Source organism: Amblyomma mixtum, chromosome 2 (assembly GCF_055824585.1).
Source record: "Amblyomma mixtum isolate Tamu chromosome 2, ASM5582458v1, whole genome shotgun sequence".
In the NCBI taxonomy this organism is placed as follows: domain Eukaryota; kingdom Metazoa; phylum Arthropoda; class Arachnida; order Ixodida; family Ixodidae; genus Amblyomma; species Amblyomma mixtum.
The window spans coordinates 34,792,165-34,808,235 of NC_143013.1; the positions used below are offsets into that span (position 1 = coordinate 34,792,165).

Consider the following 16,071-nt stretch of genomic DNA (forward strand, 5'->3'; position numbering starts at 1 on the left):
GAAAAAAAGATACGATTACAAATCGGATACACGACAATTCGCAAGAGCATTGACTGATTACAATGTTCAATGGGCATTTCACGTTTAAAAGCTGCACGGATGTTTCTGAAAGTTTAGGCTTCAGTTTCGGCTTCTGTTCCGGCGTGAGTTCCAGGGTCGGCTTCACCACGATTTCGGGGTGACTTTCTCCTGAGTTCGTCGAGAATGCCCCTACGCAAGAGGCTTCCTCGATGTCTTCCATTTGATTGCGTTGTTTCCAGCATTCTACTGGATGGTATAAATAACAGAAGAAGCAAGATGGAGAAGCCTGGGAACTTTGCGAGGCTTTGAGGAATCGCTCATATCAAGATGGTTGGAAAGAATGGGTCCCTTTGGCGCTTTCAGCGATGAGTGTTGCTGCAACTCTCATCCGTCTGGTCGGCCAATTCATTTCTGCGGCAGCGCAGGCATCCGCTGACAACAACTGCGGCGTGAAATCGAACATTGTAGTCCGGTTCGTTGCGCAACCAATACAATATCACGAAAGATTTCTTAACGAAGAAAAAAAGTACGGTTATTGAATAAAAGGAAGAAATCAAAGCCCAGGGGAGTTAGCTTGGCCTTGGAGTCGCCTAATTGAAAACACATTCTGTGATCAGCCAAGACGGGCGTCAAGCCACGCACAAATATGGCGTTACTTCGCTCGCTGTGATTTGGTTACTCCTAATATAAATAATGCAACTAAAAATAAGCGAAATGATCAAACTGTGCTGTAGTCTGTTTACTAACAGAATGGCAAACTTAGAGGTAGTCCGCATTGCATGTATAGCACGCTACAAGGTAAGTTATTTATTTATTTTGTTTACTCGTAGCCGTAGACAGAGAGAGAGAGAGGGTTTATTGACAGGACAGGCAGAGAGGTTGGCCTGAAAAATGAATATCTGGCATGCTACTCTGCACTGGGTAATGGGAAGAGGAGAAAAAAACGAGGGTCACGATGGGAGATGATGATGATGGGAGCAGGCATCTGATAAAAGACAAGGCACACATGCTAAGATTACAAACGCGAGTCAAGGCCCATATCACTTAAAAAGCGTAGAGAGCGCTCGCGTTGCCTGTAGAGTCCTTGAACTATCTGGCCAAGCGCCGAGAATCAAGTCTTCGAGAGGGGACTGGTGTCAAAAGGCTACAAAATAGATGCTAGCATGAGTCTCGTAGCCAGAGGCATTACAGAGGCACAATATACTGTGTAGATACCGCGCTCAGTGAAAAAGCCACGATTCCTAGTTCCCGTGAGTGAGCTGAAACGGAATTGCACTACTTGCAACGGTGGCTGCGAAGGCCACGGTGTTCGGCTACCGAGCGGGCTTGATCCCAACCAAGATCGGTATAATTTTAGATCGAAGAGAAATGCAGAAAAGCAGATCCACTGAGGTTGCGTTGCACGAGAGAGAACCTGGAAGCAGTTGAAAATCCATCCGTCGCCCTCTATGCAGAGGGCTCCAGATGGATGTTCAACCACCTCGCAACTAAGGTGTTGCACTGAGGAGTTTGAGTCTGTTAGTTTTTTTAACGGAGCAACTCAGACAGCCTCCAAATAAAACTGTAGGCGACGTCCTTGAAATGTGACTGGAACTTAACGTCAGCTGCTAAGGGGGTCGTGTTGGGTAAGGGTGTCATGTACGTGTAAGTGGTTCAACGTATCATGTCTCACCGGTCATGGGATCAATGACGATGGGCAGTGTACTCCTAGCTATGAGGTGATGTTATTTTATCGGTACGATGACCCTGGTATGCAGGACATTTCGGCTATACCATCTTGCGATGTAGAGAGTAACGCCTTTACTGACACCCACTGAACATTTTTCTGACGTCTAAATGCCTGTATCATCGTGGATATGACGTTATGTACGTCGCACGTACGGGTGTTTAGTCGTTTGTTGATTCTGTTTGTTGAATTCTCTCGCACCTTAAACCCAACTATTATATGTGCTTACCGTTAAAATAGAGGCTCCAACTTATCCTAAGAACAGTGCAAAGAGCGATGAAAAAAAAAAAACGGATACGTGTACTAGTGAGTGACAAAAAAAAAATCAGCGAGATTTAGAGCGCAAACGTGAGCTGAAGATATTTTCGCTTAGATTAAAGAAAAGGAAAGAAGAACACAGGGGGTACATGTACGCAGTTTGTCGAACAGGAAACAGTCAGAGAAATAGAGCGTCAAAAGAGACATTGATATAATGAAAGCGCATGATTAATTGCGAGCGTCTCAAAGGCATGGAATGAAGGGGTTAGGGAGCTTTAGCAATAACGTTGCCACGGATGGCGCAACGCGGAAATAGCTGGGAGTTTTCGAGAGTGACCTTTGTTTTTCAGGACACCCAACTAGACTGACGATGATAGTATTGGTGGTGATGTTTACTTTTAGCGTTTTTGACTAACTTCATTCGATTTCAGGCCGCAGAGGAAGAAAAGAACCACAAGGTTAGTCCTTGGGGAGTGACGGCGCCGCTACACTCATTAGTTACTCAGAGGAGTAAACATTATTCTCTCAAAGAGTAATTGCAATTGGATCTCCTGCACAGCGCTGGTCTCTGCGCGGATTTACCTTCCGTTAGTTATATTTTAGGTATATTTTAGCATTTTGTTATATTTTAGCAGGTTTTGGATTAGAGCGAAGAATTTTACTTTGGGATCTGCTCCCCATCTTCAATGAAGAGGGCCTTTCAAAACAACCAGCGCGTGTTCTCCTGGACCGAGAGAACGTGAAAGGAAGAAAAAAGAGCTTCACTGAATGGAAATGTGACGCAGGCAGCTTAGCGCTTGGCTTTCAGCGCGTAAAGATAGCACGACGCAGCGAGGCTAGACGGATGAGATGATGGAGATGGGGGCGCTGCTGAAAGAGATTGAAGTCGTCGTACAGCGAAGTGAAAAGAAGCGCGGTGGACGGGCGTACGAGAAATGAACTGCAGAGCCCGAGGAGCTCGCTTCTCCCTGGGTGGGCGCGTTTATTTTAGGTTGTTGTCAGTGGTAGATGCCGGGCGGAAGAGATGGGAGCAGTTTGCGAGAGCAATTTGCCTTTTGCCTCCTTCTCGTTTCGTCTGGTCTTCACGCGACTGTTATTTCGCTTCCCATATACTGCCTCTCAGTAACGCGTCTACTCTACAGAAGTGCTCTGCAGTCTGCACCTGCTTTTGCTCAGTGTTTGGGTTAGGTTGCGTTACGTTCAAACGGCAACAGGGAGTGAAAGTTAGGCATAGTCTCCTGCTCGTGCGCTATATATATACCTGACGTGAGCCGCTAATCGATATTTAGGTTTTGAGCTCAGTGATAATTACATTCTCGTGTACTCCAAGTAATAAGAGCATCTTCAGTAGGATAAACACTATATCACGTTCTTATGCCATTTGCACTAGCAACGACTTCTGTCCTGTTCCCGAGTTAACAAGAAGATGAATAATTAGATGAAACAAAATAAGCGTTGGCTGCAGATTCCGTCGCTGTGCCAAACTTAAAGAAATTTTGATCAACAGTAAAAGCTATCAGTGGATTGTGCCTGCCTCGATGTGCTCCCCTTTATTCAGCGAGAAATAAAAAAGGACAAACAAATGCGAGGAGGAGAATCGAGAGAGAGAGAGAGACACCGCTCACAGGCGTCGATGAACTGGTAGGTGCCGTGGAAGACGTCCGCGGTGTCGTTCTCGTAGTCGGTGTAGAATCCGATGACGAGCGTGCGGTGCATGGAGATGCGCCGCCGGGGAAACACGCGGCCGCAGTAGCGGCCCCCGAACGGCGTGCTGATCAGGTCGCTGCTGGGGTCCGCCAGCTCCGTGTACAGGTCCACGTATTCGCGGCTGCAGCTGCGCAGGGATAGAGAACGACGCGTGCTTATTTTGACACCACACCGGACCATCGATGCCGACGCGGTTAAAACTCTGCACACACATTCTTTAGTCCCCCGTGTCATCTATATCTCGGTACATCAGAGATGCGCGCAGAAAAAGATTAGGCTGAAGTTCTACAGACTTTTAGTGTCCAGTAGCCGCCGCTTTGGTTCAGTGGTTATGACACTCGGCTCCTGACCTGAGAGACGCGGGTTCGATCCCGGCCGCTGCGGTCGAATTTTGATGTAGGCGAAATTCCGGAGGCCCGTGTACTGTGCGATGTCAGTGCACGTTAAAGAACCCCAGGTGGTCGAAATTTCCGGAGCCCTCCACTACGGCGTCCCTCATAGCCTGAGTGGCCTTGGAACGTTAAACCCGCATAAACCAAACCTTTTAGCGTCCAGCAGATTCCTTCTCCTCTTATTTATATATTAAATAATTTGCATAGTATGACCGGAGGTTTTTGTAACGAGAAACACTTTTCGTAACTTGGGAAAGCAGTGTGGCATGGGAATTTAACGCTGAAGGTCTGTACTAGATTACCCACGAGGAGCTGACTAAACAAACAGAACAAGAGGCACTTTACAAAAAAAAAACAAGGGCGCTGGTTCTTCTTCAGGTTAATTTTCTCGCCGTCTTCTAGCACCGTTTTTCAGTACAGTAGAATGCCTTTTTACGGTCCTTTGTGCTCTGAACGCGTGGGCTGCTTCGGACTGAATTGTTCGGCCGTTGAGACGGATAGGAAGCTGCTTGACGGTCGAGCGAATGCGATTGGCTACAGCCATTTCGGAACACGCCATCAGCGGGTGATGGAAGTGCTTGCCTGTGCAGTACAGCAGTTTAAATTTAAAGCTTTTATTTCTTTTCACCTTTCGTTATTGGCTTGAGCGCCTCTGCGCTGTCGTTATTGCGAGGATTGGCCTGACTGCGCTAATAATGCATGAAATGTAATTGAACGAAAATAAATGCCTATTTTATGCTTTTAGGGGCCTGGAGCTCCGCATAGCGGTTCACGGAACACTTTTAGGAATAATTCCACGTCCTGCTAGCGAACTATTTGCTTGTTCTAGTAGAACTCGAAATGGCTCTAAATAATTTCCTCTTGAGACTGATATATTTTGTTGCTATGACAACTACGCTTGAATGTGCATTTGATTTGCGCTGATTTATGTTGGAGCCCTCCACTAAGGCACCCCTTTCTCTTTCTTCTTTCACTCCCACCTTCCTTCGTTTACGGCGCGGTTGAAGTGTCCACCGAGTAATGTGACAGTTACTGCGCATTTTCCTTTCCACACAAACCCCCACTTTAAGTTGGAAATAGGTTTTTTCTTTTCTTTTCTCGGAAGAATTCGGCGCTGTCCTGTCTTGGGAACAGTGTGTAGGCGAAGCAACCACTTAGAGAGTGCCGAACTGAGCAAAAGAACCGGTGAGAGACGAGCATTGACCGTAGTCTTCCTTTCCGTGAGACTACATTACACGCTGTAACAGACAACAGAGATTTAACAACATCCCCTTTTCTGCAAGGTGCTTCTCTGAATAGCTTAATGAATTTCTGACAGCGAAGCTACATGGGCCCATGTTTTCTTAGTTTTCTTCGTCGACATTTTAAAAGAGCCCTAATGAGATTGCATCTTTCTTCCTCAGTTATCCTCACGGGCAACTTCTTAGCGTACTCTGAAAGTATGTGAGAAAAGGAGCCGTTTTTACGTGCAACCTGGAAGCCCTTAGTTTTAACTGCCCATGAATATTTTAGTATATGCCGAAAACTTTTGATTCCGGGGGAAGCGTCGAACTAAAATTTAAAAAAAAACGGCAAGATGCGCTACAGAAATCTTTGAATGAAGTGTGGCACCGTCCAGTCAGTCCGGTCAAAGGATTAACGCTGAAGTCTTTCCCAGCAGAGCGAAAAACTGGAATGGCTAATGAATGCCCGGCAGCACGCACGCGGAAGCCTGTCTCATGCATTATTTAGGGCGAAATGAAGTGGAGCAAGGTTCCTGCGCAGCCAGCATTAGTACGGCCGTTCCCTGGACTCCGAACGAGTCTCCCGTGCCCGGCTGACGCGGTCAGCTTAGTCTCCCCGTCCTTCTTTCCTGCTCCATTACTTTTGTCGTGTGGTTATTAGTATCTGTCGAGGCGACAGGAAACGGCATTGAGTCACCAAATCGAGTGTTCCTGCCTTTGGTTGGGAATGCACTGGGCAGGCGAACGAGTGAACATCTAGAGCTATATTGCGCCGTCGGACTTAAAATTCGCTCATTGGCTGGAGAGAAGTGACGTCATCAGACCGGAGCATTTCCATTGGCTGGAGGAAAGCGGCTTCACTAAAAGAGAAGTGACGCCACTTCTGGTAAAGGCAACGTTATCGCATTGCCATAGCAGAATGTAATTAGGTGTCCCTCTCAATTTTTTGGTGCTTTATTTGATTTTTTTTCTATGATAATAGTCTGTGCTGCGGAGAACCAAGAAACACCAAAGAAAAATCAAAAGGAACATTCAAGCGTCACAAGGCTCTTTCTCTGCATACAGCTTCGTCCACCCGCTCATCAACAAGAACACATGTGTGCCTACTTTCAGTACAGGTGCAATGCAGGTAATCAGTAATGCCGTTCTTTATGTGCTTCCTTCAAGAGGGGCTCCAATAACGGCACGTCAGAAGGGAAGAGTTCGTTCCACAAGCGCGAAATGGCAGAGTTGTCCCTAGGGTACGTAAGGGTGCTCACGTAGTCACCCGAACATGCAATAAAGCGTTATGAGAAGCCTTCCCGTATCAGGCCCGATATCCTGCCATAACGAAAATGTACTAACATAGAGTCTAACTACCTACGAAGTGAAGAAATCCTGTCATTCTGGTGATCACTTCGTTTCCTGAAATGGAAACAACGCCATTCCACTCCAAGTGGTAACATGCCGACGTGTGTATGGGTTGGTAAGACTAGCCACCACGAAGCCTTATCGGACAAATCTTGGCGCTCCCTGTGAAACATGAAAGAAAGAAAGAAAGAAAGAAAGAAAGAAAGAAAGAAAGAAAGAAAGAAAGAAAGAAAGAAAGAAAGAAAGAAAGAAAGAAAGAAAGAGAGAAAGAAAGAAAGAAAGAAAGAAAGGAAGAAAGAAAGAAAGAAAGAAAGAAAGAAAGAAAGAAAGAAAGAAAGCAAGAAAGAAAGAAAGAAAGAAAGAAAGAAAGAAAGAAAGAAAGAAAGAAAGAAAGAAAGAAAGAAAGAAAGAAAGAAAGAAAGAAAGAAAGAAAGAAAGAAAGTCGCGCTGGAGCGACCGGCGCTCCAAAGGGCTTACTTTTTTTTAATATAGTTTGTTTTGCTCCATGCACGTTCAAAAGGAAGTGTCTGGAAGGGGATGGCGTTGAGTGCTACATCGCAACGTGCCTCCATCGCCGGCTATAAAACTTTCAGTGTTAGCCAAACAACTTCTGTATTGATCGAAAGAGCACTTGCCACTTTCGCGGACAAGCGCACAGCGACGGAGATCTGGACGCTGCTGCGCTTTTACGAGGGTTTCGAGCCGGCGAGAACATCAAGATTGACCGCGGATACCCAATCAACATCTTCGACAAATCTTTGCAAGTAGTGAAACTCGGTCAGGTTGAGGACCTCTTGAGTGGGGTAGGCACCTTGTGGCGTCAAGAGGGGTGGCGCTGAGCTTTAAGAAATTGAATAATCTTGTATTTCTAGTGTTATCGGTGGTTTTCCTTAATTCAATTCAACAGACTTGCGTTATTCGCGGAATCTTTGAACAGCGCTACAAAAATATTTCCATATTATGACTTAAGGTATATACACTTCGACATCCAGACCTTTTAAATGTTTGAAAAGAGCTCAAAATACAGTTTTGTACTGATAACTTGTCTGATCTAGGGGAAAACGGCATAAAGAAGAAACAATTTCAGTCATCAAGCAATATTTTAGTCAACTTTTTTTTTTTCGCTTTTGCGTCGTTTCAATTGCGTAATGCAACACTTAAAACGCTCATCTACTTGAGAGACTAATGTGACATAAAAACTACAAGTGCTGAAAAAAATATGAGTTCACATGTAGGCGAAAATCAAGGTGTCACCCGATATCAGTGCTGAGCTGTAATCGGCAAACTTCAGCGTTTGAATCCTGTACCGGCTGCTATAGTGGTGCCTAAATCGAAGATATTCACCTGTACACTGCTAAATAGCAAACTTTCAGAGTAAAGCAATATTAAGCATTCTGTAAAGGTTTTAGGTACTTCAATAGGTACAGTATTTGTCAAAAGTAACCAGGCTGCGTGGTTTGCTTCTCATTCGTATAACAGAGCCCTCACGGCTTCCCTATAGAACAAAAAATTCTTTGAATGTGAGAACAGGGGTTCTTCTTACCATACAGAGATTTAGAGCTTGAGGGCTAGCATAATAGCTTTAATATACGACTGAGAAGGAAAACGTGCAGCCTGTTTACTTTTGACAAAGACTGTACTTAACGGAAGAACACTACATGCGATGAACACGATTATCACGATTTCAGAAGCGTAAAAAAAGCACAGCGGGAATTTGAACGCCATCGAAAGCACGAAGACATTGCAGGATGACGATTAAAAAATAAAGTACGAAAGCCAACTCACTCGGGAGATGATCCGCGCACCCGGAAGCGGGTGAAGTTGATGTCGACCCTCTCGTTCTCCTGGGCGATGAAGGTGTAGATGCACTGTCGCGAGTGGCCCATCGGGTTTTCCATGTGAGGGGCGCTGAAGCTGCCGTTCTTCGGGCCGTCCGGGTTGCTGATGAACATGCGGTCACACTCTGCAAAAAAAGAGGGGGGGGGGGGAGGAGGAGGGGGGAAACGTGTGAGGACGCCTACAACACATACTACTTTCGCTAGAACACTGTAAACATGACACAAATGACTCTCTGCCTGGCTTCCTTCACTACCAGAGCTTCACAATAACGCAAGTGCGACTTGGTCATCGTCATCATCATCATTTATTGTTTCCTTAATGATCCCCTCAGGGACATTACATAAGGAGGAGGGGGGGGGGGGGGGGGGGCAGCGGTGTGAAGAGGCCATTCATAGCAATAAGAGGGTAACACAAAAAGGTAACACATGCTCAAAAAAACTCAGAGCAATATGAAGGTAACACAAAAATCAATAAGGTTAACAAATTGTGTACAAAACGTCAGGTAAACAAAACGCTCACTTTTTTTACGAAGGATGTAATAGACCACTCTGTATAACCCATAGGATTTTCGCACCGGCTTAACGTTCACTAAACTCTTTTCTGCTAGGGAGTAAAAAATATATTTAAGTAGAACTACAATGACACAACAGCAGTGAAGCACTGAGACAGCTTTGTTGTAGTAAGTTGCTTCGGCGCATGCGTTGCACGTGACCTCGACCTAGGAAATGAAATGCTTGTTCTCCATAGTGCAATGCTGAGGTGAATACACGTATCAGATACGGTAACAGCTATAAAAGTCCCCGACGCTAGCGACTTAAGGAGTTTTTCTTGAACGAGGTCGCGGAAAGGATAGGTGGATGTAGCGACCGAATTTTGACGGCGGCGAAGCACAATGACCTGGGGTGCAGAGAGATATGGAACTCCAGGTGGCTGAAAATTGCCGGAAACATCAACTGCCCCGTCGTCTCTCACAGAGGTAGTGGCTTTGAACCATCAAAACTTAATGAACCACGGCTTGTTGGTCCCATGCCTCGTTTTTATTGGCGGGGTCGCGTGCGTGGTCGCGACAATGTTTTTGACCTCCGTTCCGGAAACTAGGCTCTTTGAGAAAGTACATGAAGACCGTTGCGCGAGTGTAGTTTGCACTGTGTGTGTTGCATGTCGTTCACCGTTCGATATCACCCTATATTTTAAGAGCCGACAGGTCCCTAATGCAACGGAAACGAGCAAGGCCATCCGCCGTTGCATCACTGATGGTCTCCACGTGCGAGCCGAAAAACGTGGTTGCGTTCATTGCATGCCGCGCGCTACAGTGAAATGCAACCAATGATCGTACAGACGTATCGAAACTTTTCGCTGCATTGCGAAAACTATGAAGTCGTAGAAGTGGACCCTATTTGCGTGCCTACTGTACAGGAGTTCATCGTACGGCCATTGTGCCTACAATGTAGTGCCTAGAGTGCTTGTAGTGATTACAGTGTAGGCACTCGTGTAGAATTTGAAATGGAGGAAAACTCCCAGTACAACTGGACATTAATGTCAACGTGCAGTTCTGTGCGAAACAACTGGAAGGAAACTGAACAAAACCGTTTAAATGCCGCGACTGAAAAAAAGAAACAATCGCCGAATGGAAAGGGCTGGATTGCGATGTGGCAAAGCCAGCACCCGTCGAATCATAGTCATCTGATGTGCTTCCTTGTCTGTGAATGCAGCGCGTATGTTCTCGCATCTCGGTGTGGGAGTCTTTCGGCAATTCCCTAGATTCCTTTGCAGTGTGAAAGTGTTTGCAGAGCTTTGCACGGATCTCACTGCAGGTGGTATGTGTTCACTTCATGTTCAACATTCCTGGACAAAAATTTTGAATATTAAAGAGTCGTAAGGCACTGTTATGAAAATATTGAAGGTAATGGCCCATTCTTCCGATGCGTAGAAAAATATTTCTTTTAAAGTTTATCCATCGCACTCATAGAGCAGTTAAGACTGCCAAAGAAAACTAATGGGGAACGCTTTTGACGATCGCAAAAACGTGAATAGCAAAACAATGCAAGCTTTTTGACGGGAGATCCGCGGATATATCGATTGTTATAGTGAAATTTTACAATGCATGAAAAAAAGTGCGGTCATAAATTTTTTTCCCACTCAAAAATGCATGTGTGCAGAACTGTTTTGTAGCACACCTGTTTGCATATGTACTTTGTCCATTTCTGCCTTTGCCGTTAACAAAGATGTTAGCAGCACTGAAAAGTAAAATAACCCCTCTATATAACTTCCACGTGAGCAACGATTTGGGTTATAACTTGCCGTCCCAATGCAAGCCAAAAATATAACGCGGTTTAATGTAGTCCGTGCACGTTGCACACCGACGCAAACTCCCTCCCATAACCTAAACAGAAAGTTAGGCACTGGCACAGATCACTCCCCCTGTCATCCATCTCAACTGCACCCTGGAAACTTTTGAAACAATGCGCGTGCTTACACCCGACAGGCCCTATATTCACAGTGGTCTGTTATGACAGCACTTGCTTGATTGTAACATAAATTCTGGTCGTTCACGCTTCAAGTGTCTCCGCAGTCGGACGAGATTCCTCTCAAAGACCGCGACTACTGCACTTAGCTTACAAAACAAAAAGAAAATTAGGTCAGAGAAATGTACAGTCAGGTCGTATGGAGAGAGTAGGCCTATCTACACGAATGAGAACAGAGGCGCGCGCTGAGATCGATACTTCTGATGTCGTTTATGACCGTCCGCTGCACAGAAGCGATGAAAGTGCTCCTCGAGAAAAAACTCTCTCGCGCTCTCTTTTCGAAGAAGTTGCTTTGTTTCGTGTCACTACTAGTAAAATAAGCACTCAAAAGCTATAGGCAAAGAAAGAACGCCTGTATCTAAGCGAAGTTGTGGCCTAAAACACGCCGACGGTCTCCTACCCTAACAGAACAAAGCACAAAAAAAAATGAGACCTGTGGGCTGGATTGGGCAGCAGCAGGGGGTTAATATGCTCTTCATCGTTTGCCCCTTTCGTCATAAATGTTGTCTCTTACTACTCTTTATCTAGCAATATATTCACAACTTTGCATGACTTGTAACAAGCCAGCGAAAGCTTTAAAGCTGTTTGAGGCAAGTTCGTACAGACAAGCAATCTCAGTGCATTGCGATTCTTTTCATATCAATCGCCGCGTAGCAGACTCGCCCAGCATATGAAAGAAAGGCGCTTGACGACAAAGTCGCAACAGATGCCGCGCTGCTTTCATCAAGTCAAGAGCGAGCACTCCAAACGACTTCGCGAGGGCACCCGGCTTTTATCATCTCGAAATAGAAGCGGGCACTAGGTTACGAAATCAAGACTCGGCTGATTCGGCCGTTTCGAGGACCGCAGTGGCGATGCTAAACGGCCGACAGTTTTTCAACAAAAACGAGACATATCAGTTCCTGGATCCATAAAAAAAGGAAAGATAGCAAAGCTCAAGTGTACTTCATTGTAACGGGTGCTTGAACATATTATTGGAGAGGCACTTTGGTTCGTGTGTTTTAACGCTTCGTTTCGGTCACAGGTCGACGGAAAAATGAAGAAAGAAATGCTTGCGGAACGAGAAAGAGAATTTAGCTTCAGCTTCACTTACGGCTTGCGAGGCTTGTGGCCATAGGCGCATGGAAATTAAACTGGGGTAATATAATGACACTTGGACGTTACGCAGAACAGACACACTAATATTTTATGGGCAGTACATCACGATGGAAATTAGTCTTTTTTTCTGCGTGAATTTTTTAAAAAACTGTGTTTCCGGAATGTTCTTCTCTTTTCTCAATACTTTATTTCTTTTTTGTGTATTAAACATTTCAGTTTCATTTATTATCAGCAGTACATTCAACAGTTCTTCCTGTTTTAGAGTAGTAGTTGTGTTTTCTAAAACTTGTACAAGAAAGTGGAGGGGATTGATGCCGCATATATGGTACACCAGCGGTATCTATCACTCCTGATGCCTGATTACGGCTGAAATTTCACGGAGCGCGCACTTATGCACAGCCTCAAAATATATTTAGACTTAGTTCAACAACTTATTTTTCTTACTCATCGCGTACTACACGTGCGCAAAACTCGTTAACTAGTGACTCTAATCTGACAAATGGCACACTGCGCCAGCATCTGACGGCGTCGGAGTCCTATTATACTGCTTTAAATAGGCATCCTGGTAAAACTGGCACACCCACGCCGCTAAATATAGCGCCGTACGTGAAGGAATAAGCCCACGACTGGTTTGACGTCATCGCTCACAAAGAGCACTCCGAACGAAGCTACGGCTCGGCGAGCCGCATCGAAAAGAAAAATAAAATAAAAGAGAACAGGGGAAACTACGCGCCGATTGCGCATTCACTCCTCACGCCTCTGCCGACCCCGCGGGAAAAATCACACGCCTATTCTAGGATACGCTAGCGCACTAGAGCGTGTGCGGTAGTTGTATGAAGCTGGCACCACATAACGGTGAGCCGGATTCAAGAAGGCTGCTCGCAGGGAAAAAGTGTTATGATTGGTCGGTGCCACTGAGCTGACCGCCAATCAGAGCAGGTTACAGTAGGATAATTCGCACAAGTCAAGAGCGAACCATCTTCGCGTGCTAATAGGTTTGGGAGAGGAGCACCGCGTGGGATAACTCAGTCTCTCTGGCATTGCCACACGTTGTACGGTTGCAGCGAGACAGAGTGCAGCTTCCTGTAGGAGCGTTAGCGGTATTGAAGCGGTTTCCGCGAAGGCTAAGGAAAGCAAAAGGAATGCGGCCAGGCAAGAAAAACCGGAAGCCGGGTCATATTTTTGACAACTTGACGAGGGCCGAGAATACTTGGCGTGGGTGTGTGCTCCTAAGAACCCTGAGCTGGAGCAGTCGTGATTTATGCTCGGGCGGAAATTTCTGCGAAGAAACGGTAAAAGAGCAGTCTCTTTGGCCCCCTCTATCTTGTCTTTCTCTTTCCCTCCTTCCTGCAGTTCGCTCCCGACTACAGTTTCAGATTTATGGAGGAAGGAGTGATGCACATAAGGCATTATAATCCCGGGGATGTTTTGCATGGCGACTGCGCATTTAGAAAGCGCACCTCAACTCTAGCTTAGCAAATATAAATTTGCGTTGCTGAGAAGAAGAGGGATTGCGGTAGAGATTTTAGGTCGAGTCAAAATAACTCAGAAATTGCGAAGGAATGTAACTGCGTGCTTCTATGGCAGCTATTGTTGAGCCACGGTTCCTGGAATTGTAGGCAACAGAAAGGGGGTTTCTTCAGAAATTGAAATTATAGGAGTTGTTTAAATTTAGAGTGGGGAAGCGGGGACGTGAGGGTATAAGAGAAGCCGTAATTATTTTTGGGAGTCATCAAAGTAAAAAAACAAACCATTACGAATTAAGGGTTGTCTTCCAGAAAACAAAGCGATGCGCACACCCCGTCCAAGGTGTGGAGTGTGTAAGAAAAAACTGCAATAAAGGCTCTATTAGAGAATGTGGTCATTACCTAAACCAAATTATCAAAGATAAAGGAATTGGACGCTCGTAAGGCAACCACTTGTCACGTGTCTTCCAATCAAAAGCTTATGTCCTGTAACCAGGTATATTGACTACTAATTTTTCCTGAATTTCATCCCTCTGGTATGCAGAGTTTTGAAAGCTGAAAGCGAGGTCGCGGCTTCAAAATCCTCCCGTGGCAAACACACTCCGCTAGAGGAGAAATGGGGTAGGAGCCTTGTCCTACTGAAACGCACTTGGATATTACCCGAGAGTGCCGACATAACTGCGGAGAGAATCTATATGGAGGTGCATTTGCGAAATGGGACCCAACGAAAGAACAAAAAAAATACAGTGAAAATAATCAGAGCAACAAAAGAAGAGCACATCGTACCAAATGAATATGAGCAAGGCGAAAAGAAAAAGGAAGCACTGGAACGCTACGCTTGCTGAAAGAGTTGGGAACGTCTTGAGAATATGAGCGTGCACGCAGAACGTAATATTAGCAAAGCGACTCAAGCTAGGAAAAACAAAACCAACAGCTATGTAGCAGGGTACAAGAAGAGGCGGAATAGTGCGGGCAGCGGGCACCCAAATGAATATTCCGACCCCGCGGCGCTGCTATTCGCAAGCACAGGGGCTTGTGTACATGTAATGCTTGTTGCTCTCTTTAGAATTGTAGCTTAATTTTAAAGAATTTCATTTTCCGAGCTCATGGCCGGGCGCCTTCGCGAGAGGGAGGCATTTCCTGCGACACGAACGAGCTCCTTGCGAGCGACAAAGAGTGGAGTAGATTGTTTTGCTCTGCTTGTTCTGTTTCACAAGGATGCTGAACTGGGCAAGTTGGAGAGGATGCGTGTTTGGAAAAAAACAGTTTGGAAAAATTTTATCTGTACACTCCTATTAATAAATTCCGTTGTGAGACAGTGCTTGTCCGTGTTTCCTTGCTTCTATCCCATGCTTCTGTCCCCTTTTTTCTGAAACATACTTTCTTCTGTTTCCTTGAAAACAAAAATACAAGTAAAATCGTAAAGCGTAAGGCCCATGTTGCTTCATGTGTGTCCACGTGTGCACAGGGTTTCCAGACTTTCTTGCTACCCGTCCCGCGGTTGGAATACACGGGTGGAGTGGCTCTCCGGCCGGTGGTTTCAACGTGGCCAAACGACCCTCGGGAGACAAGACACATGGACTCCCTTGTGACCCTCGAGCCATCGCGGTAGTGAATATTCGTTTCGTGAAGCATTCGCCTAATGCCTTGGAACAGTTTTCTTTGCGTTTGCTGAGTCATGGCGTCTTTGATGTTTTTATTTCATCGTGAAAAACGTATAAATACTCGCGAAGCGGATACCTCGTCATATCCCCGAATAAAAAGATAAACGAACCAAGAACAGGAGACCGCAAGAATGAAGGGATACCACAGCCATTACAGATATCACGAATACAGCAGTATATATCACGTAAGAGAAACGATGCAAGAAGTTATAATGACTGCTGACTTTTCTTGGCGCATGATACTTTCGCAGAAGACACAAAGAAAGAACCATGGTGAGAGCCTTTGCATACATCGACCTGGTGGGCTTGATGTCCCGTTTCAGTCTCGCCGAGTAGCCACGCATAAACGAGGACACTTCGCGCGTGCTACTCTTGGACTCGACACGTGTGCGGCTCGTAAATGTGGTGCATATTTTTTTGCTTGTACCTACGTAGTTTAATTGGCCCCTCGCGCGCAGCACTGCATCGAACTATGTCTGAACATTCGCTCGCGAGCTGCTTTATCTCTTTACCTTTTTATGGTTTGGTTTTTTGGGGGTTTAACGTCCCAAAGCAACTCAGGCTATGAGGGACGGAGTAGTGAAGGGCTCCGGAAATTCCGACCGCCTGGGGTTCTTTAACGTGCACTGACATCGCACAGTACACGGGCCTCTAGAATTCCGCCTCCATCGAAATTCGGCCGCCGCGGCCGGGATCCAACCCGCGTCTTTCAGGTCAGCAGCCGAGCGCCGTAACCACTGAGCCACCGCGGCGGGGCTTTTACCTTTTATAGTGCGATTATTTGTGCTTAAATAGTATGCAT

The 16,071-nt window shown here is 45.7% G+C and overlaps 1 protein-coding gene across 5 annotated transcripts in view; it reads right to left on the reverse strand.

The window, feature by feature from the left end:
* Nucleotides 1-16,071, reverse strand: part of LOC149358957 (cubilin-like) — a 250,411-nt gene that overhangs the window by 64,081 nt on the left and 170,259 nt on the right. For 3 of the 5 annotated variants that reach the window (XM_089571125.1, XM_089571126.1, XM_089571127.1), the window contains 2 exons: nucleotides 8,463-8,640; nucleotides 3,631-3,839 (listed from right to left, as the gene is read on the reverse strand). In XM_089571125.1, the coding sequence (XP_089427251.1) occupies nucleotides 3,631-3,839; nucleotides 8,463-8,640 (387 nt within the window). The remainder of the gene's footprint in view (nucleotides 1-3,630; nucleotides 3,840-8,462; nucleotides 8,641-16,071) is intronic. The other 2 variants (XM_089571129.1, XM_089571128.1) reach the window with 1 other exon arrangement.